This window comes from Elephas maximus, chromosome 1 (assembly GCF_024166365.1).
Source record: "Elephas maximus indicus isolate mEleMax1 chromosome 1, mEleMax1 primary haplotype, whole genome shotgun sequence".
NCBI classification, from domain to species: domain Eukaryota; kingdom Metazoa; phylum Chordata; class Mammalia; order Proboscidea; family Elephantidae; genus Elephas; species Elephas maximus.
Genome location: NC_064819.1, coordinates 123,113,039 through 123,136,538, shown reverse-complemented (window position 1 = coordinate 123,136,538; position 23,500 = coordinate 123,113,039). Strand labels below are relative to the sequence as shown.

Below are 23,500 nucleotides of genomic sequence, written 5' to 3'. Positions count from 1 at the left end.
GGAATAACAAAGTGAAGAGAAATGACATTCATATTCTTCACCAAAAGGAACATTTCAAGATCTATCCTGAAGTACAACGCTGTCAGTGATAGAATATATATCCATACGCCTACAAGGAAGACCAGTTAAAACGACTATTATTCAAATTTATCCACCAAACACGAAGGCCAGAGATGAAGAAATTGAAGATTTTTACCAACTTCTGCAGTCTGAAATGGATCGAACATGCAATCAGGATGCATTGATAGTTATTGGTGATTGGAACTCAAAAGTTGGAAACAAAGAAGAATCGGTAGTTGGAAAATATGCCTTGGTGATAGAAATGATGCCGGAGATCAATGACAGAATTTTGCAAGACTGATAACTTCTCCATTGCAAATACCTTTTTTCACCAACATAAATGGCAACTATTTACATGCACCTATCCAGATGGAATACACAGGAATCAAATCGACTACATCTATGCAAAGAGATGATGGAAAAGCTCAACATCATCAGTCTGAACAAGGCCAGGGGCCCACCGTGGAACTGACCATCAACTGCTCCTATGCAAGTCAAGTTGAAGCTAAAGAAAATTAGAACAAGTCCATGAGAGCAAACGTACGACCTTGAGTCTATCCCAGCTGAATTTAGAGACCACTTCAAGAATAGGTTTGATGCACTGAACACTAATGTTCAAAGAGCAGACAAGTAGTGGAATGACATCAAGGACATCATACATGCAGAAACCAAGAGGTCATTAAAAAGAGAGGAAAGAAAGAAAAGGCCAAAATGGATGTCAAAAGAGACTCTGAAACTTGCTCTTGAACATAGAGCAGCTAAAACAAATAGAAGAAATAATGAAGTAAAAGAGCTGAACAGATTTCCAAGAGTGGCTTGAGAAGACAAAGTATTATAATGACATATGCAAAGAGCTGGCGTCAGAAAATCAAAAGGGAAGAACACGCGGCATCTCTCAAGCTGAAAACCCATTGTCCTTGAGTCAATTCTGACTCATAGCGACACTACAGGACAGAGGAGAACTGCCCCATAGAGTTTCTAAGGACCACCTGGTGGATTTGAACTACCAACCTTTTGGTTAGCAGCCATAGCTCTTAACCACTACACCACCAGTGTTAAGTCTCAAGCTGAAAGAATTGAAGAAAAAATTCAAGCCTCAAGTTGCAACCCTGAAGGATTCTATGGGGAAAATATTAAATGACGCAGGAAGCATCAAAAGCAGATGGAGAGGAGGCGGAGCAAAGATGGTGGAATAGACAGACGCTTCCGTGGAGCCCTCCTTACAACAAAGACCCAAAAAAAACAAGTGAAACGAGTGTACTTGTGACAAGCTGGGAGCCCTGAGCTTCAAAGGCAAGCTTAGACAACGAACTGAATGGCAGGGGAAGGAAGAGACCGTTCAGAAGTGGAGAGGAGTTACCGAACCTGAATCCCGGGGAACCCCCAAGCACCATTCCCGGAGCAGCGGCAGCGGCGGCGGCAGGCTGGTACTAGCGTTCGGCCACAGTCTCCTCAGGGAGAAGCAGCCAGCCACACAGCCCACTCGCACCTCCGGAACCTAAGGAGAAGGGCGCCCTCAGCAAAAGCTAAGTACTTGTGTATATTTTGCCACACCCCCCCCCATCCCCAAGCTGGCTTCATCAGGTGAATCCCCGAGCCTGATGTAGACCCTGGTGAGTACCTGGAGCCATCCTCCCGGCCTTGGGGAAGGAAAAAATTTGCAATTGGGGGGGGAAAAGATAATTTGCTAGCTCCATTAACTGGGGGAGCTCAGGACAGAAGCGGCTCCTGTCCAAGCATAAACCATCCGTGGACCTTGACCACCTTTCCCTTCTGCATGGACCTGTGTTGGCCTATTTTGGGAGAATAGGCCCTTGTTGGCAAACTGCAACCATTTCGGCGGTGTGGTGCGCAGGTGGACTTTTTGATATTTGACATTGCTTTGCCTATTAAACAAGGTCCTCACCTACCCACAACGGGTACCTAAGGACTAGAGGCTCCACGTGAGTCACCCAGCCACCCGCGACAGGGGTCCAGGGATAACTGGTACCTCCCGGTCCTTACAACAAAAACTTTCAGTGCCCATGGTCTCTCTGCACAGCTCACCCACCAGCACGCTCTAGGGAACAGAGACGCGTTTTCTTCAGAGACACCTGGGGGTCGGTTCTCAGCACCCTGCCTTGTTCAGAGCGTGACCCCAGGCTGCAATCAGATATGGGTATATACGCCAATCACCCCTGCCCCTCTAAGACTGTAGGACAGAGCCTGTACCACACACTTGATGATCAGCTACCTGGAAACCTGAGCTGAATTCATACAAGAAAACTGAATGGACTCCTAGACTGATATACTGGATAACAGCTCTAGCCATCTCAGGACAGCACATCAGAGCTCCAAAGGCGAAAATAATCAAGCTAGCTCACTCAAGCAACCCATAGGGGTATGCCAAAACAAAACAAAGCAAGAAGCTATGACACAGTGAGCACGCATAAACTAATACAAATAACTTGTAGATGACTCGGAGACAACAGTCAATATCAAGTCACATAAAGAAACAGGCCATGATCACCTCAACAGGGTCTAAAAACAAAGAATCCAGGGATCTTTTAGATGAAAGTGCATTCCTGGAATTACCAGAGCCAGAATACAAAAGTTTAATATATAGAACCCTCCAAGACATCAGGAAGGAAATGAGGCAATACGCAGAACAAGCCAAGGAACACAGAGATAAAACAACTGAAGAAATCAGAAAGATTATTCAGGAACATAATGAAAAGTTTAACAAACTGGAAAAATCATAATGAAAAGTTTAACAAACAGCAATCAGAAATTCAGAAGATTAACAATAAAATTACAGAATTAGATAGCTCAATAGAAAGTCAGACGAGCAAAATTGAGCAAGTAGAAGCTGGAATTTCTGAATTCGAAGATAAATCACTTGGCACTAATATATTTGAAGAAAAATCAGATAAAAGAATTTTAAAAAATGAAGAAAACTTAAGAATCACGTGGGACTCTATCAAGAGAAATAACCTACGAGTGATTGCAGTACCAGAACAGGGAGGGATAACAGAAAATACACAGAAAATTGTTGAGGATTTGTTGACAGAAAACTTCCCTGATATTGTAAAAGATGAGAAGATATCTATCCAAGATGCTCATCGAACTCCACATAAGGGAGATCTTAAAAGAAAGTCACCAAGACATATTACAACCAAGCTTGCCAAAACCAAAGATAAAGAGACAATTATAAGAGCAGCGAGGGATAAAAGAAAAGTCACCTACAAGTGAGAACCAATAAGAATAACCTCGGACTACTTGGCAGAAACCATGCAGGCAAGAAGACAATGGGATGACATAAAAAATTGAAGGAAAAAAATTGCCTGCCAAGAATCATATATCCAGCAAAACTGTCTCTTAAATATGAAGGTGAAATTAAGACATTTCCAGATGAACACAAGTTGAGGGAATTCATAAAAACCAAACCAAAATTACAAGAAATACTAAAGGGAGTTCTTTGGATAGAAAATCAATAATATCAGGTATCGACCCAAGACTAGAACACTGGGCACAGCAACCAGAAGTCAACCCAGACAGGGAAATCCAAAAAAAAAACAATGCAAGATTTAAAAAAAAAAGCCCAACACAGGGTAACGGCGATGTTAGTATATAAAAGAAGACAACGTTAAAATAAAATGTAATCATACACCTTCCATATGGAGAGGTACATACAGCGATACAAAGAAATAAAAGTTAGTTATAAATTTAGAAAAATAGGGGTAAATAATAACGTAACCACAAAGGAGACAAACTATCCTAATCATCAAAATAAAATACAAGACACAGCAGAAACAAAATCAACAACAACGAATATGAGGAAAGGACAATATACAAAGAAAATCTACTCAGCACATGAAATCAAGTGGGAAAAAGAAGCTGTCAGCACACAGAAAAAGACATCAAAATAACAGCACTAAATTCATACCTATCCATAATTACCCATTATGTAAATGGGCTAAATGCACCAATAAAGAGACAGAGAGTGGCAGAATGGATTAAAAAACAAAATCCGCCTATACGCTGCCTACAAGAAACACACCTTAGACTTAGGGACACAAACAAACTAAAACTCAAAGGATGGAAAAAAATATACCAAGCAAACAACAATCAAAAAAGAGCAGGAGTGGCAGTATTAATTCCTGACAAAACAGACTTTAAAGTTAAATCCATCAGAAAGGATAAAGAATGACACTATATAATGATTAAAGGAACAATACAAGAAGAAGATATAACCATAGTAAATATTTATGCACCCAGTGACAGGGCTGCAAGATACATAAACTCTATCAGCATTCAAAAGTGAGATAGACAGCTCCACAGTAACAGTAGGAGACTTCAACACACCACTTTCGCTAAAGGATAGGACATCCAGAAAGAAGCTCAATAAAGACACGGAAGGTCTAAATGCCACAATCAAAAAACTAGACCTCATAGACATATACAGAACACTCCACCCAACAGCAACCAACTATCTTTTCTAGTGCACACGGAACAGTCTCTAGAATAGACCACATATTCGGTCATAAAGCAAGCTTTAGCAGAATCCAAAACACTGAAATATTACAAAGCATCTTCTCTGACCATAAGGCTATAAAAGTGGAAATCAATACCTGGAAAAGCAGGGAAAAGAAATCAAACACTTGGAAACTGAACAATACCCTGCTCAAAAAAGACTGGATTATAGAACACATTAAGATGGAATAAAGAAATTCAGAGAATCCAATGAGAATGAAAACACTTCTGATCAGAACCTTTGGGACACAGCAAAAGCGGTGCACAGAAGTCAATTTATATCAATAGATGCACACATCCAAAAAGAAGAAAAGGCCAAAATCAAAGAACTATCCCTACAACTTGAACAAATAGAAAGAGAGCAATGAAAGAAACCCACAGGCACCAGAAGAAAACAAATAATAAAAATTAGAGCTGAACTAAATGAAATAGAAAACAGAAAAACAATTGAAAGAATTAAAAAGACCAAAAGCTGCTGGTTTTTTTAAAAACTCAACAAAATTGATAAACCATTGGCCAAGCTGACAAAAGAAAAACATGAGAGGAAGCAAATAACCTGAGTAAGAAATGAGATGGGCGATACTACAACAGACCGAACTGAAATTAAAATAATCATATCAGATTACTATGAAAAACTATGCTCAAATTTGAAAACCTAGAAGAAATGGATGAATTCCTAGAAAAACACTGCCTACCTAAACTAACACAAACAAAGGTAGAACAACTAAATAGACCGATCACAAAAGAAGAGATTGAAAAGATAATCAAAAAACTCCCAACAAAAAAAAAAGCCCTGGCCCGGATGGCTTCACTGCAGAGTTCTACCAAAATTTCAGAGAAGAGTTAACACCACTACTACTAAAGGTATTTCAGAGCATAGAAAAAAAAAGGATGGAATACTACCAAACTCATTCTATGAAGCCACCATATCCCTGATACCAAAACCAGGTAAAGACACCACAAGAAAAGAAAATTATTGACCTATATCACTCATGAATGTAGATGCAAAAATCCTCAACAAAATTCTAGCCAATAGAATTCAACAACATATCAAAAAAATAATTCACCATGACCAAGTGGGAAACATACCAGGTATGCAGGGATGGTTCAACAGTAGAAAAACAATTAATGTAATCCACCACATAAATAAAACAAAAAACAAGAATCACATGATTTTATCAATTGATGCAGAAAATGCATTTGACAAAGTTTAATACTCATTCATGATAAAAACTCTCAGCAAAATAGGAATAGAAGGAAAATTTCTCAACATAATAAAGGGCATTTATACAAAGCCAACAGCCAACATCACCCTAAATGGAAAGAGCCTGAAAACATTCCCACTGAGATCGGGAACCAGACAAGGATGCCCTTTATTACCACTCTTATTCAACATTGTGCTGGAAGTCCTAGCCAGAGCAATTAGGCTAGATAAAGAAAAAAGGGCATCCAGATTGGCAAGAAAGAAGTAAAAGTATCTCTATTTGTAGATGACATGATCTTATACACAGAAAACCCTAAGGAATCCTCCAGAAAACAACTGAAACTAATAGAAGAGTTCAGCAGAGTATCGGGATACAAGATAAACATACAAAAATCAGTTGGATTCCTCTACACCAACAAAAAGAACATCGAAGAGGAAATCACCAAATCAATGCCGTTTACAGTAGCCCCCGAGAAGATAGAACACTTAGGAATAAATCTTGCCAGAGATGTAAAAGACTTATACAAAGAAAACTACAGTACACTTCTGCAAGGAACCAAAAGAGACTTACATAAGTGGAAGAACATATCTTGCTCACGGATAGGAAGACTTAACATTATAAAAATGTCTATTCTGCCAAAAGCGATCTATACATTTAATGCAATTCTGATCCAAATCCCAAGGACATTCTTTAATGACATGGAGAAACAAATCACCAATTTCATATGGAAGGGAAAGAGGCCCCAGATAAATACGGCATTACTGAAAAAGAAGAACAAAGTGGGAGGCCTTAATTTACCTGATTTTAGAACCTATTATACCGCCACAGTAGTCAAAACAGCCTGGTACTGGTACAACAACAGATACATAGACCAATGGAACAGCACTGAGAATCCGAACATAAATCCATCCATGTATGAGCAGTTGATATTTCACAAAGGCCCCAAACCAGTTAAATGGGTAAAAGACAGTCTTTTTAACAAATGGTGCTAGCATAACTGGATATCTACCTGCAAAAAAATAAAACAAGACCCATACCTCACTCCATGCACAAAAACTAACTCAAAATGGATCAAAGACCTAAATATAAAATCTAAAAAGATAAAAATCATGGAAGAGAAAATAGGGACAACGTTAGGAACCCTAGTACATGGTGAAAACATTATAAAGAATGTAGAAGAAAAACTAGATAACTGGGAGCTCCTAAAAAGAAAACACTTATGCTTATCTAAAGACTTCACCAAAAGAGTAAAAAGACTACCTACAGACTGGCAAAAAGTTTTTAGCTTTGACATAACCCAATTAACAAATGGGCAAAAGATATGAATAGACACTTCACTAATGAAGACATTCAGGTAGCTAACAGATATATGAGGAAATGTTCACGATCATTAGCCATTAGAGAAATGCAGATCAAAACTACAATGAGATTTCATCTCACTCCAACAAGGCTGGCATTAATCCAAAAAACACAAAAGAATAAATGTTGGAGAGGCTGTGGAGAGATTGGAACACTTCTACACTGCTGGTGGGAATGTCAAATGGTACAACCACTTTGGAAATCAATTTGGTGCCTCCTTAAAAAGTTAGAAATAGAACTACCATACGATCCAGCAATCCCACTCCTTGGAATATATCCTAGAGAAATAAGAGCCTTGACACGAACAGATGTATGCATACCCATGTTTACTGCAGCACTGTTTACAATAGCAAAAACATGGAAGCAACCAAGGTGCCCATCAACGGATGAATGGATAAATTATGGTATATTCACACAATGGAATACTATGCATCGATAAAAAACAGTGAGGAATCTGTGAAACATTTCATAACATGGAGGAACCTGGAAGGCATTATGCTGAGTGAAATTAGTTGCAAAAGGACAAATATGGTATAAGACCACTATTATAAGAACTTGAGAAATAGTTTAAACTGAGAAGAAAACATTCTTTTGTGTTTACGAGGAGGGGAGGGAGGGAGGGTGGGAGAGGGGTATTCACTAATTAGATAGATAATAGATAGATAAGAACTACTTTAGGTGAAGGGACAGACAGCACACAATAATGGGGAGGTCAGCACAATTGGACTAAATCAAAAGCAAAGAAGTTTCCTGAATAAGCTGAATGCTTCAAAGAACAGCGTAGCAGAGGCACAGATCTGGGCACCACAGTTTCAGGGGACATCTAAGTCAACTGGCATAATAAAATCTATTTACAAAACTTTCTGCATCCCACTTTGAAGAGTGGCATCTGGGGTCTTAAACGCTAGCAAGTGGCCATCTAAGATGCATCAATTGGTTTCAACCCACCTGGAGCAAAAGAGAATGAAGAACACCAAGGACACAAGGTGATTACAAGCCCAAGAGACAGAAACGGCCACATGAACCAGCTACTACATCATCCTGAGGCCAGAAGAACTAGATGGTTCCCGACTACAGCCGATGACTGCCCTGACAGGGAATACAACAGAGAACCCCTGAGGGAGCAGGAGAGCAGTGGGATGCAGACTCCATATTCTCATAAGACCAGACTTAATGGTCTGACTGAGACTGGAAGGACCCCGGTGGTCATGGCCCCCACACCTTCTGTTGGCCCAGGGCAGGAACCATTCCTGAAGCCAACTCTTCAGACATGGATTGGACTGGACAATGGGTTGGTGAAGGATGCTGGTGAGGAGTGAGGTTCTTGGATCAGGTGGACACTTGAGACTATGCTGGCATCTCCTGGCTGGAAGGGAGATGAGAGGGTGGAGCGGGTTAGAAGCTGGCAAAAAGGACAGAAAAAGAGAGAGTGGAGGGAGAGAGCAGACTGTCTCATTAGGGGGAGATTAATTGGGACTGTGTAGCAAGGTGTATATGGATTTTTGTGTGAGAGACTGACTTGATTTGTAAACTTTCACTTAAAGCACAATAAAAATTATTAAAAAAAAAAAAAAAAACGGAAGGAATACACAGAGTCACTATACCAAAAAGAACTGGTAGACGTTCAACCATTTTAGGAGGTAGCATACGATGGAACCAATGGACTAAAGGAAGAAGTTTATCCTGCACTGAAGGAACTGGCAAAAAACAAGGCTTCTTCAGAAACTGGCAGAATGCCAATTGAGATGTTTCAACAAACAGATGCAGCGCCAGAAGTGCTCGTTCATTTATGCCAAAACATTTGGAAGACAGCTACCTGGCCAACTGCCTGGAATAGATCCATATTTATGCCTATTCCCAAGAAAGGTGATCCCACCAAATGAGGAAATTATCAAGCAATATCGTTAATATCACAAGCAAGTAAAATTTTACTAAAGATCATTCAAAAGCGATTGCAGCACTATATCAACAGGGAACTACCATAAATTCAGGCCAGATTCAGAAGAGGACGTGGAACCAGGGACATCACTGCTGATGTCAAGTGGTTCCTGGCTGAAAGCAGAGAATACCAGAAAGGTTTTTACCTGTGTTTTATTGACTATGCAAAGGCATGTGACTATGTGGATCATAACAAATTATGGATAACATTGTGAAGAATGGGGATCCCAGAACACTTAACTGTGCTCACGAGGAGCCTGTACATAGATCAAGAGGCAGTCATTCGAACAGAACAAGGGCATACTGCATGGTGTAATGTTGGGAAAGGAGTGCGTCAGAATTGTATCCTTTCACCATACCTATTCGGTCTGTATGCTGAGCAAATAATCTGAGAAGCTGGATTACATGAAGAAGAACGGGGCATCAGGATTGGAGAAAGACTCATAAACAACCTGTGTTATGCAGATAACACAATTTTGCTTGCTGAAATTGAAGAGGACTTGAAACACTTACTGATGAAGATCAAAGACCACAGCCTGCAGTATGGGTTACAACTGAACATAAACAAAGCAAAAATCCTCACAACTGGGCCAATAAGCAACATCATGATAAACAGAGAAAACGCTGAAGCTGTCAAGGATTTCATTTCACTTGGATCCATAAGCAACACCCATGGATGATCAAGAAATCAAACAATGCATTGCAGTGAGCAAATCTGCTACAAAACAACTCTTTAAAGTGCTAAAAGGCAACGAAGACTAAGGTGCACCTGACACACACCATGGTGTTTTCAATCACCTCATACAGATGCAAAAGCTGGACAGAATAAGGAAGACTAAAGAGTAACTGACACATCTGAATTATGGTTTTGGCAAAGAATACTGAATATACCATGAACTACCCAAAGAACAAACAAATCTGTCCTCGAAGAAGTACAACCAGAATGCTCCTTAGAAGCAAGGATGACAAGACTACACCTCGCGTACCTTGGACATGTTATTAGGAGGGATCAGTTCCTGGAAAAGGACATCAGGCTTGGTGAAGTAGAGGGTCAGCAAAAAAGAGGAAGACCCTAAACAAGATGGACTGACACCGTAGCTGCAACAATGGGCTCAAGGATAGCAGTTGTGAGGATGGAATAGAGCCAGGCAGTGTTTCATTCTGTTGTACATAAGGTCGCTGAGTCGGAATAGACTTGACGGCACCTACCAACAAGTCTTCTGTATGCCTTCAGAGGTGTGGAGAGTAGCAGAATGAATATATTCATAAGGCTGGACTTATTGGATAAATGTTGTTTCTGCAACTTCTTCCTGCCTCGGTAAATCAGATTTGGCCACTCAATGACTGTGAACACAAAAGGACTATTTTCTGCCACTCCATTAGTCCTCCACATCCCTGGTTTTCCCACCAAAAGACCTAGAATAAGGCAATTTGACTTAAGTTCTGAACTAGTCCATGACAAACTTCAACCAAAAAGTTTTAATTTCCAGGAAACTAGAGAGGAATGGAAGATGGTTAGGAAGATTATGGTATGATGCATACATTAAAAAGCTCAGTTATCTTTTTTCTAAACACCTTTAGAAAACATGAGCACAGGTATGCACCACATAACGTCCATTCAGGCAACTACCAACCGACCGACCACATATACTTCCATGAGATGGGGAGGAGGGGCTTGCTTGGAAGGGCGCCAGGAGGCCGCAGGTATTCAGTCTGCAGGCATGTGCAGCCTTAGGGTTCGCAACTGCCACTGGAGCATACCCTGCCTGGCCACCCTCCGTCCCTCGGGACCCCAATTCAAACCAGGCTCTCTGGGGCTGCCCAGAGAGTGCTGCATGCCCAGAGGCAGCCAATTGCAGGTGCAAGTTTGCAAACTCCAAGGTTCCAGGCACTAAGGGAGAGCCAGAGCAGCTTGCGCAGGGGTTACTTTGATATATGTGTATCAAATATATACAAACATACATACTATATATAATATGGTGTTTGCACAACATCCAAATCACGTAAAGTCCTATTTCACAAAATGCGATGCATACCTGTAATACTTTCCAATGTAAATGTTTAACTACAGAGAATATCAGAACACTAGAGTTGACACCTAATAAAATTAATTCCATTATTCTAGGACATAAATATTAATCTATCTATATTACATTGTAAGACAATTAGGACATAGCTCTATATGCAATAAACTTTTTTTTTTCAAGGCAAAAGTCCTAGCCAGAGTTACCAACAATAAGAATACAAAGAATTCCAAATTCAAATTCGTATATGAAAACTTGAAAGAGAAATAACTTTCACAAGTTGTTTTGAAAATTTTTACAGTACGTTAATTTTAGCCTTCAAGGGTTTCAGCTTTAAGTTTCATGTTTAGTCACAGAATCTCTAGGTTTAAAGTATGTTATAATGAGCAGAATCTAATTTTGTGAGCTTGGTAAGGAAAATCCAAATTCTGTGAACTTCTAAGATATTGCCACTAAAGAGCATCTGCCATGATATATTTTTACAACTATATGCATAAATAGTTAGGCTTCAATTAACTAAAGAGGTCAGTAATGAACACTCTTCCCATTCTCCAAACAATAAAGTTTATCAATATTTTACTAAAACTTTCCAATAAATATACATAAAATAATCATGGTTGGCTTCCATAATTATTTGACATCAAAAAACAATATGAGAACACAAGTATTATATGTGTAGAATCTGCTTATTGAAAGAAAGGCCTGAGTAATGACTTCATTTATATCACTTAGAAAAAAGTCAAAGATATGCAATTGTAACAGAAAGACATAAAGAGCTCTCTCTAAATCACAAATTTTTCTATACAGAAACAGAACAAATTGAGGTTTGCTAACCAGCATAATTCCTCAAATCCGGTACAACAGAAAAAGCTCATTTTATACATATATCTATCACCTAATTTTTAACCCTGAGGAAAGGGAATTTCATGTTTTATACTCATCTTAAAGATTACCTAGTGTTCGTGAAATAGTATATAGACAAATCTTTTGAATTCGACTACTGTTTTCTCTAGAAATTACCTCAGACATTTACTCAACACTTGGCACTGTGCTTGAAACCGTTACACAATTCAAATCAAACTTGCTTACTCCATAGCTTTGAAATATAAAATTTACTCCCACACTCAAGATAAATTCAACCCTTCACCTGATTATTAACTCTTTCTCTCTCAGTTCATTTTGGGTCTAGAATTTCTACCAAGAGTGTTAAGAGTGCATCTTACCATTCCATTTCACTCTCCCTCAGGCCCCATTTCCACTTTTGCCATAGTCAGTGACTTGTCAGAAGTCCTGTGAGAAATTTTCAGGCTTATCAAACACATTTGTTCTCTAGCCTGTCCTGCTCTTACAATCTGTGTGTCCTATCTCAGCTGTATCACCATACTCTCTATTGGCTGAAATTTATTCTATGTATAAAGTAAAGAAAGAAAAGGTAAATGTATCTCTCCACTCTGTAGGCAGCATACTAAAATCACTTAACAATCTATTAATAGGCTTACGATAATGTGTTCACTTAGCAATCTATTAATAGGCTTATGATAATGTGTAAACAGAACCCACAAGTAAGCATAGAGTCATGTATACCAGGTCAATGGTATTTTCAATATTTTAAGTAATAGAAATGGATGAATGCACACACTAAAATAAAAGACCTACACTGACCCAATCTACATCAACTAACATTGAAAATAAGATAGTAAGGCCCAAATGATCAGAAAACCATGACTATCTCAAGGCCAACTTGCAATATCTAAGAAGTAACAACAGGCATGTGAACACTAAAAACTATTTTTAAAGGTCTACACGTGCCAATGTAAAATCAATGTTCCAATGTTAACTGAAGAAAAGCATCCAAAATTTCCTAACAAACTCATATAATTGGCATTTTCAATAACAAATAACAATTAAACTTTAATTCGTGCTCACTGAAAAGAAGTTATCAGCCAAGAACGGCATAAAATAATTTCTAAAATAGAAGAAATTAAAGTTTCAAATTACAGGGGATGATAAACAAATGTTAAATGCCACGTTTAGGGTAAGAAAAACATTTTAATAAGCAATTCAAAGTTTTACTCATACTTGTTTTAAGTGAGAGGAAGCCCTGGGGGTACAGCGGTTAAGCATTGGGTTGCTAACTGAAAGGAGGGTGGTTCAAATCCACCAGTTGCTCCATGGGAGAAAGACATGGCAGTCTATTTCCATAAAGATTTACAGCCTTGGAAACCTTATGGGGCAGTTCTCTACCCTATGAAGTATATTCCAACTCATGGTGACCCTATGGGATACCGTAGAACAGCAAATCTACAGGAGAAAAAGATATTATCATCTGTTCCTGTAAAGATTACAGCCTAAAATAGAACTATCATACAACCCAGAAATCCCACTCCTCGGAATATACCCTAGAGAAATAAGAGCCTTCACACAAACAGATATATGCACGCCCATGTTTATTGCAGCTCTGTTTACAATAGCAAAAAGCTGGAAGCAAGCAAGGTGTCCATCAACGGATGAATGCTTAAATAAATTGTGGTATATTCACACAATGGAATACTACGCATTGACAAAGAACAGTGACGAATCTGTGAAACATTTCATAACATGGAGGAACCTGGAAGGCATTATGCTGAGCAAAATTAGTCAGAGGCAAAAGGACAAATATTGTATAAGACCACTATTATAAGATCTTGAGAAATAGTATAAACTGAGAAGAACACATACTTTTGTGGTTACGAGGAGGGGGAGAGAGGGAGGATGGGAGAGGGTTTTTTACTGATTAGTTACTAGATAAGAACTACTTTAGGTGAAGGGAAGGACAATACTCAATACATGGATGGTCAGCTCAGCTGGACTGGACCAAAAGCAAAGAAGTTTCCGGGATAAACTGAATGCTTCAAAGGTCAGCGGAGCAAGGGCAGGGGTTTGGGGACCATGGTTTAAGGGGACTTCTAAGTCAATTGGCAAAAAAATTCTATTATGAAAACATTCTGCCTCCCACTTTGAAATGTGGTGTCTGGGGTCTTAAATGCTAACAAGCGGCCATCTAAGATGCATCAATTGGTCTCACCCCACCTGGAGCAAAGGAGAATGAAGAACACCAAGGTCACAAGAGACAGAAAGGGCCACATGAACCAGAGACTTACATCATCCTGAGACCAGAAGAACTAGTTGGTGCCAGGCCACAATCGATGACTGCCCTGACAGGGAGCACAACAGAGAACCCCTGAGGGAGCAGGAGATCAGTGGGATGCAGACCCCAAATTCTCACAAAAAGACCAGACTTAATGGTCTGACTGAGACTAGAGGAATCCTGGCGGTCATGGTCCCCAAACCTTCTGTTAGCCCAGGACAGGAGCCATTCCCAAAGACAACTCATCAGACATGGAAGGGACTGGACAGTGGGTAGGAGAGAGATGCTGATGAAGAGTGAGCTATTTGTATCAGGTGGACACTTGAGACTGTGTTGGCATCTCCTGTCTGGAGAGGGGATGGAAGGGTAGAGAGGGTTGGAAGCTGGCAAAATTGTCACGAAAGGAGAGACTGGAAGGGCCGACTCATTAGGGGGAGAGCAAGTGGGAGTATGGAGTAAGGTGTATATAAACTTATATGTGACAGACTGACTTGATCTGTGAACGTTTACTTGAAGCTCAATAAAAATTAAAAAAAAAAAAGGGAAACCCCGTGAGGCAACTGTACTCTGTCACATGGAGTCACTACGAGGCGAAATTGACTCCCTGGTAACTATCAACAACAACAAAAAGGTTTTATAAAACATCAAGGTAGATTATAAATTGCTGTCAAAGACTCTGAACTATAACATATAACAGCACAGAGGCCCTTTGTCTATGAGGCTGAGAGCTGTCAAAGCCTGACCTTTCCCTAACTGGTCAACTGAAGAAGCATTAATAGAATCTGCTTAACCTTACTCACTCATTTTAATGTGGCACAAGGTTAAGTCAATCAACTCAGCAATGAGAAATGCAATATGGTCCGTATAAACAGCAACATTTATTCATTTCCAATCCTTCTGAGAAATTTCAGATTTAAAATCCAATCTATTTACACATAAATCAAAGAATGCAACACATTCAATTTCCTTTTTGAATATTTCATATTAAGGCTTTCTGTTCTATGTCATAGAGATTCAGAATCTACTATCAGGAAGCAGTCACATTTCACTAGAAAGCCAAGTATAGACTGAAAAAACCAAATATAAAAGCACTGCCAGTCAGAAACAGAACACAACAGTCCATGATCTGGTAACTGAGCCCCCTCCACCTCCTTCGGATTTTTATCTAATAAAATTACTGCAGCCATGGTAATCTGAACAAAAGCAAAATTTAAGAGAAGAATTTATGCATATAAATTAATGATCCCTTTTCCTGTATATATTTCTCCATCAGAGCAAACACAATGCAATTTAGTTATAACACTACATCTCCTTCTAACATAAAAATATATCTATTTTACAAAGTAAGTCAACATAGAAGTCACTGCTGCTTTATGAAACTCAAAAGATAGGGAAAACCATACAAACACAACACACAAGGCACTTCAAGTCCAGGTAGATTGAACATGTGTGCCAGCAATCAAGCTTCTGTTACATGGAAACCAAGATGGCTCAGTGGCTCACCATCTCCAGCTTTCCTTCTTCGTCAAGTTAGGCCACAGAGCCTATCACGCATCAGAGAACACCTTATACAAAAATGCCAAAAACTTTCCCTCAATCCTTGCTTTGTCCTGAGTCTAAAACACGGCAAAAGAGCATCACTGATACCTGTTTTAGCAAAACGGTTTTAAAATTCAAACCAAATACTCTAATCAAAGTGAAGAGAATGTGCATGTTCCTATTGATGAAATGGTAACAGGTGGAAAAGCCTAAATGAAATAGGAAGAGCCACAGGGGGCAAGTTAATTAGCAGTGCCTAAATTCAAGCATCTTAATTACCAGTGTCAGATGCCATGGGAGAGCACCAGAACAGAAAACAGGGCTCTGCCAAGAAAGTGATGACAATTTATCACAGAAATCGTTTTTCTACAGGCCCCCTGCAGTGCTTTCTCACTCTATCTTCCGTGAATCCCCGCCAGCTGCAAATACTTGGTTAAGCTTTACAGTGTAAGACCAAAAAAGCCAAACTTGTCGCCATCAAGTTGATTTCGACTCATAGCAACCCTACAGGACAGAGTAGAACTGCCCCACAGGGTTTATAAGGAGCACCTGGTGGATTTGAACTGCCAACCTTTTGGTTAGTAGCCATAGATCTTAACCACTATGCCACCAGGGTTTCCTTACAGTCTGTAGTTTGTTTCAAAAACCAAAGGCATAATGTTTTTCATACTCTACAAACCTCCACCCCAAGGTTCTGATAAACACCCGAGGAGAACTATCTCCCCATTCTATTTCCCAATGAGAATCACTGAACCAGAAAAAAAACAAGTCACACAAGAAAGAAGCCAAAGCTACCATTCCCTTTAGAAACTACAAAGGACCACCCTGTGCCCTACAAACGTGGTTTTAGTTTTCCCTTCAGCCAATTTTCCAATTTTATTCATATTTCCACATCTTATCTGAATGAATATGTTTATTACATAATGCATCTCAAATGACCTGCAGAATGAAACAGGGTTTATTGTCGTTGTTGTTGTTATGTGCCATCGAGTCAATTCCAACTCATAGTGACCCTATGTTCAAAAGAACGAAACACTGCCCAGTTCTGCGCCATCCCCACAATTGCTGCCATGCTTAAGCCCACTGTTGCAGCTACTGTGACAATCCATCTTGCCAAGGGTCTTCTTCTTTTTCGCTCACACTCTACTTCACCAAGCATGTTGTCCTTCTCCAGGAACTGATCCCGCCTCATAACATGTCCAAAGCATGTGAGACGTAGTCTCACCATCCTCGCTTCTAAGGAGCATTCTGATCGTACTTCTTCAAGACAGATTTGTTTGTTCTTCTGGCTATCCATGGCATATTCAATATTCTTCCCCAACACAATTCAAAGGTGTCAATTCTTCATCAGTCTTCCTTATTCATCATCCAGCCTTCACATACATATGAGACGACTGAAAACACCATGGCTTGGGTATGGCACACCTTAGTCTTCAAGGTGACTTCTTTGCCTTTCAACATTTAGAGAGATCTTTTGCAGCAGATTGCCCACTGCAATGTGTCTTTTGATTTCTTGACTGCTGCTTCCATGGGTATTGATTGTGGACCCAAGTAAAATGAAATCCTTGACAACTTCAACATTTTCTCCACTTATCTTGATGTTGCTTTTTGGTCCAGTTGGGAGGATTTTTGTTTTATGTTGAGGTGTAATCCATACTGAAGGCTGTGATCTTCATCAGTAAGTGCTTCGAGTCCTCTTCACATTCAGCAAGCAAGGTTGTGTCATCTGCATAATGCAGGTTGTTAAAGAGTCTTTCTCCAAACCTGATGCCCCATTCTTCTTCATATACTCCAGCTTCTTGGATTATCTGCTCAGCATACAGATTGAATAGGTATGGTGAAAAGATACAACCCTGAAGCCCATCTTTCCCGACTCTAAACCAAGCAGTGCCCTTGTTCTGTTCGAACGGCTGCCTCTTGATCTATGTACAGGTTCCTCATGAGCACAATTAAGTGTTCTGGAATTCCCATTCTTCACGATTTTATCCATATTTTGTTATAATCCCCACATCAGAGTGCCTCTGAATAGTCAATAAAACACAGGCAAAGATCTTTCTGGTATTCTCTGCTTTCACCCAGAATCCACCTGATATTAGCAATGATATCCCTGGTTCTACGCCCTATTCTAAACCTGGCTTGAATTTCTCGCAGCTCCCTGTTGATATACTGTGGCAGCCACTTTTGAATGATCTTCAAAAAATTTTTACTTGCATGTGATATTAATGATATTGTTCGATAATTTCTGCATTCAGTAGGATCACTTTTCTTGGGAAAAGGTATAAATACGGACCTCTTCTAGTCGGATGGCCAGGTAGCTGTCTTCTAAATGTATTGGTGTAGATGAGTGAGCACTTACAGCGCTGCATCCGTTTGTTGAAACATCTCAATTAGTATTCTGTCACTTCCTGGAGCCTTGTTTTTTACCAAATGCCTTCAGTGCAGCTTGGACTCCTTCCTTCAGTACCATCAGTTCCTGATTATACGCTATCTCCTGAAATGTCTGAACGTCAACCAATTCTTTTTGTTACAGTGACTCTGTGTATTCCTTCCATCTTGTTTTGAAAGTCCCTGCATCATTTAACACTTTCCTCATAGAATCGTTCAATATTGCAACTGGAGGCCGAATTTTTCCTTCAGTTCTTTCAGCCTGAGAAATGCCGAGCATGTTCTTCCCTTTTGGTTTTCTATCTCCATGTCTTTGAACACGTCATTATAATACTCTGTCTTCTCAAGCCACCCTTTGAAATCTTCTGTTCAGCTCTTTTACTTCATCATTTCTTCCTTTTGCTTTAGCTACTCGACTTTCATGCAAGTTTCTGAGTCTCTTCTGACATCCATTTTGGTCTTTTTTTCTTTCCTGCCTTTTTAATGACCTCTCGCTTTCTTCTTGTAGATGTCCTTGATGTCATTCCACAACCTGTCTGGTCTTCGGTCATTAGTGTTCAATATCTATTCTTGAAATGGTCTCTAAACTCAGGTAGGATATACTCAAGGTCGTACTTTGGCTCTCGTGGACTTCTTTTAATTTTCTTCAGCTTCAACTTGAACTGCATATGAGCAATTGATGGTCTGTTTCAAAGTCGGCCCCTGGCTTTCTTCTCACTGATGATATTGAGCTTTTCCATCATCTCTTTCCACAGATGTAGTCCATTTGATTCCTCTGTATTCCATCTGACAAGGTCCACATGTATAGCTGGCATTTATGTTGTTGAAAAAAAGGTATTTGCAATGAAGAAGTCATTCGGCTTGCAAAATTCTATCATGCAATCTCCAGCAACATTTCTATCACGAACTACTGATCCTTCTTCGTTTCCAAACAATCACCAGTAATTATCAATGCATCCCGATTGCATATTCAATCAATTTCAGACTGTAGAAGTTGGTAAAAATCTTCAATTTCTTCATCTTTGGCCTTAGTGGTTGGTAAGTAAATTTGAATAATGGTCGTATTAACTGGTCTTCCTTGTAGGCATGTGGATATTATCCTAGCACTGACAGCATCGTACTTCAGGATAGATCTTGAAATGTTCTTTTTGATGATGAATGTTACACCATTCCTCTTCAATTTGTCATTCCTAGCAGAGCAGACTCATAGCAACCCTATAGGACAGGGCCGTGTTCTATTTTATTTGTGACAATTTCCAATTTTCCTAGACTCATACATCATACATTCCACAGTCCAGTTATTAATGGATATTTGCAGCTGTTTCTTCTCATTTTGAGTCATGCTGCATCAGCAAATGAAGGTCCCAGAAGCTTGACTCCATCCTCATCATTAAGGTCGGCTCTATTTTGAGGAGGCAGCTCTTCCCCAGCCACGTTTTGAGTGTCTTCCAACCTAAGGGGCTCATCTTCCGGCACTATTTCAGGCTATGTTTCACTGCTATTCATAGGGTTTTCACTGGCTAATTCTTTTCAGAAGTCGACCTCCAGCTCCTTCTTCCCAGTCTGTCCTAGTTTGGAAGCTCAGCTGAAACCTGTCTACCATGAGTGACCCTGCTTGTATTTGAATACCGGTGGCACAGGTTCCAGCATCACAGCCAACATGCAAGCCCTCAAAGTACGACAAACTGACAGACGCATGGGGGTGAAACAGGATATAAGTATATAAATAAATCAAATAATTATACCAAAGTAGTAAGCAACCAAACTAATATTGAAAACCATGATAGTGACTGCCAACCCACTTGTTAAAATTATGCATATATTTTTCATCAAATTCCTGTGCCCTAGAAAAAAAGACCCAAAATAGATGTTTTAAACTGCAGCAAAATATATCAATCTAATTGATCCCAAACTTCTCCAATACATAAGCATTTGCTGCCTCTATGCTCTCCATAATATTACTAGTTAACATATATGCCAGCCACAGTACTAAGCACTCTATGCACACTATCTCATTCAAACCTCTCAAATCTCTGATGTAGAGATTGTTACTATTCCCATTTAAAAGAAGAGAAAACTGAAATAGAGAATAGAAAATCAACCCAAAATCACATAAATGACTGTCAGTCTGGAATTTAATTTTACACTACTTACAAGTCAGTAAGTTAGCCTATTACTGTTTTCTGTATCCTGGCAGAAGACACAGACTCTTGGGTCAGAGACAAAGAGCCTTATTACTCCCGTTACAAAAAGTAGCATGAACACAAGCATGTTTGTCATTCATATAAAATGTCTTGAATAATCAAATTCATCAAAACAGAAGGCAGATTAGGGGTTGCCAAAAAGGGGAAGGGGAGGATGAGGACTGACTGCTAAAGGGTATGGGGTTTCTTTTTTTAGGGTGATGAAAATGTTCTAAAACAGCAATGATGGCTGCATAATTCTGTGGTTATACTCAAAACCACTGAATTGGACACTTTGAAAGGGTGAGTTTCATGATATGTGAATCCCATCTTAATAAAGCTATTATAAAAAAATTACACTTGACAACATGTTGAGACACTCTGGAATAAAGAACAGACTTTCTTGTGAAGAGCCTTCTATTTGATCTAATAAAACCAACAATCGCAAAAAAAATATTTTTTTAAATGAAAGGATAAATGAACTATAATTGATATTGGCAATAACAGATGTCACTAAGGATCAAAGTTAAAAGCAAAGTGGAAGATGCATGGACTTCGAGGTCAGAAGACTCTTGTTTCTACTACTTCCTACGTAAATGTTACTCAGAAACCTTCTAACCTCATGGGACTTTTAGGGAAAGTAAAGGAGGGAAACCGGAATATGCCACCCTAGAATGTTACAGACGCTAAATGTGGTGTCTTTCCCTTCATATGCTCTCTTTGCTACAGCGGGTACATCTTCCACTTGTCAGACAGGACAACGTCTTTCATCCACTCCAACTTCTACTTTCTTATTTGGTCTCAAGCAACCCATTCCAAAACCAAAATATAGTCACAACCAGTCCTACCACCATCTGATTGCTCTAGATCTCCCAAAACAGAATTTTCTACCTCCCCACTGCAGCAGTGGTTAAGAGCTTGGCTGCTAACCAAAAAGGTTGGCAGTTCAAATCCACCACTCGCTCCTTGGAAACCCTACAGGGTAGTTCTACTCTGTCCTATAAGGTCACTGTGAGTCAAAATCAACTCGACGGCAATGTGGTACTGCAGCACAGATCCACCTAAAAGACAAATTCTGTATCCATCCATAATACCCATTCAAAATATGTCCCACACATTTCTTCTTTTTAGATAATTATAATATGTAAATCATTCAGATTTGTCTGCAAAACTACTTTTAAAACTTCTCGGACAGGCAAATTCTACTGACAACAAACTTTTAAAATAAAATATTACCCCTTCTACCTTCACCACTGCAAATAAGTAACTATCACCTGTTTGTTTTCTTTAATACATTATTAGTTTTAAAATTCTGGCCTACAAGATTTTGGTTAAAGATTAACTTTTACAAACTAAACCTTTTTGTACTTTGCTGTTGTTTGGTGCCGTCAAGTCAATTTCGACTCATAGCAACCGCACGTGACAGAGTAGCATTGCCCCACAGACCTTTCTAGGCTGTACCCTTTGTGGGGGTAGATCACCAGGTCTTTCTCTTGAAGAGAGGCTGGGTAGGTGTGTTTAAACTACCAACCTTTCGGTTAGCAGCTGGTTAGCTTAACCACTGAATCACCAGGGCTCCTTTTTTTGTACTTTACTATATCACAAATTTAATAAATAAAGCCACTAAATGTACAGGCTTTGATACTAAGGAACCCCTTTTTCTGTAGTCAGGGAGGGAAGAAGCCTCACTAATGTGCAAAATCACTAGCTGTGTACTCTTTCTGGCAGGTACCTGGGAAGAGAACCAACTCCACACATCAGTACCAGCACTTGAAGGCAAAAGAGAGAGATGAAGACAATTAGAAATAACTATAAAAATATACTTACAGCCTCAAACTGCAAATGGCTATCCTTTAAGAAACTCTGAATTTTGTCCTTAGGTAAAATACTGAATCGAAATCGAAGGAGATCCATTTCTTGTTGTATGAACCAGCGTCTAAGATCCTCACTGAAATGGAGATGGGAAAATTACAAATATACATTAAAAGTCCGATGATTTTTAAATCCTAGAAATTTTTATGAAGCAATATTCAATCATGAGCAAGATTCTAGAAGCAGTTAAAAGCATACCAGTCCTCTATTACAATAAAGAGAGTATGACTACCATATATACCAGTTTTCGAAGGATGCACTACATATGGGGGTAGAGGTGTTATGAACATAAAGTTAAAAGGATTAAATACAGAATGCTTCGAGCCTAGGTGCAGTATTAATTATTAAATAATATAAAGGAAAATAGTTAGTTGTATTTAATGTAATGGGATAACAGTCATTTACATTAGAAAATGAGAAACTCCTCTAATCTGAAGTCGCCTCATCAATGCCAAATAAACACCAAATTTTTTAACTCACTTTATCTATGAGTAGATTATGGTCAGATAAACTTTGCAAATTAAACTTTGTTTACAACTTTACAGTTTATAATACCACCAAATTTAAGAAATCTCAATATCTCAATTTAAGAAAAGCCAATGTATAAATATATTAATTTATAAAATATACATAATATTTTATACATTATTCTAAAGCTGTAAATACCCAACTGCATTTAAAATATGATTATATTTTTTCAAGTGACTTTCACAGATTGTCAGCAATTCATTTACTGCATAAATCAAATAAACTGCTTATGCTTTTTTACAAAAAATAAACCCTAGGGCCAAAGCTGGTGAATAATTTCTAAGTTATTATTATCTTGGGATAGTAAACAACTTAAGATTCTCACTTGATAAGCCTGTAACAATAAAAAGAAAAAACCATAATTATAAAGAAAAAAACCAAGCTATTGCCATCAAGTCGATTCCAACTCATAGTGACCCTATAGGAGAGAGAATTGCCCCACAGAGTTTCCAAGGAGCACCTGATGGATGTGAACTACTGACTTCTTGGTTAGCAGCCACAGCACTTAACCACTACACCACCAGGGCTTCTATAAATATATTTAAAAACAAAAGAAGATTTTTTTTTTTTATTTATTACTTGGCCAAAATTAACATGGGAAAAAACACATCAAGAAAAAAAAAGCAACTAACTCCTTCTCCCTCTGGGTGGCACTACTGACTTACACAAATACCACAGGAAACTATCTTAGAACTAAAGGACCTAAACATTTCAACTTCTTAAAATTGATATCAGATTCAAGTATGTGTTTGTTTCTTATAAATATTA

At 39.0% G+C, this 23,500-nt stretch overlaps 1 protein-coding gene across 2 annotated transcripts in view; it reads right to left on the bottom strand.

Annotated features, from left to right (window-relative positions):
• Positions 1 to 23,500, bottom strand: part of PRIM2 (DNA primase subunit 2) — a 386,408-nt gene that overhangs the window by 353,707 nt on the left and 9,201 nt on the right. For both annotated transcript variants that reach the window (XM_049894929.1, XM_049894926.1), the window contains exon 5: positions 22,160 to 22,280. In XM_049894929.1, the coding sequence (XP_049750886.1) occupies positions 22,160 to 22,280 (121 nt within the window). The remainder of the gene's footprint in view (positions 1 to 22,159; positions 22,281 to 23,500) is intronic.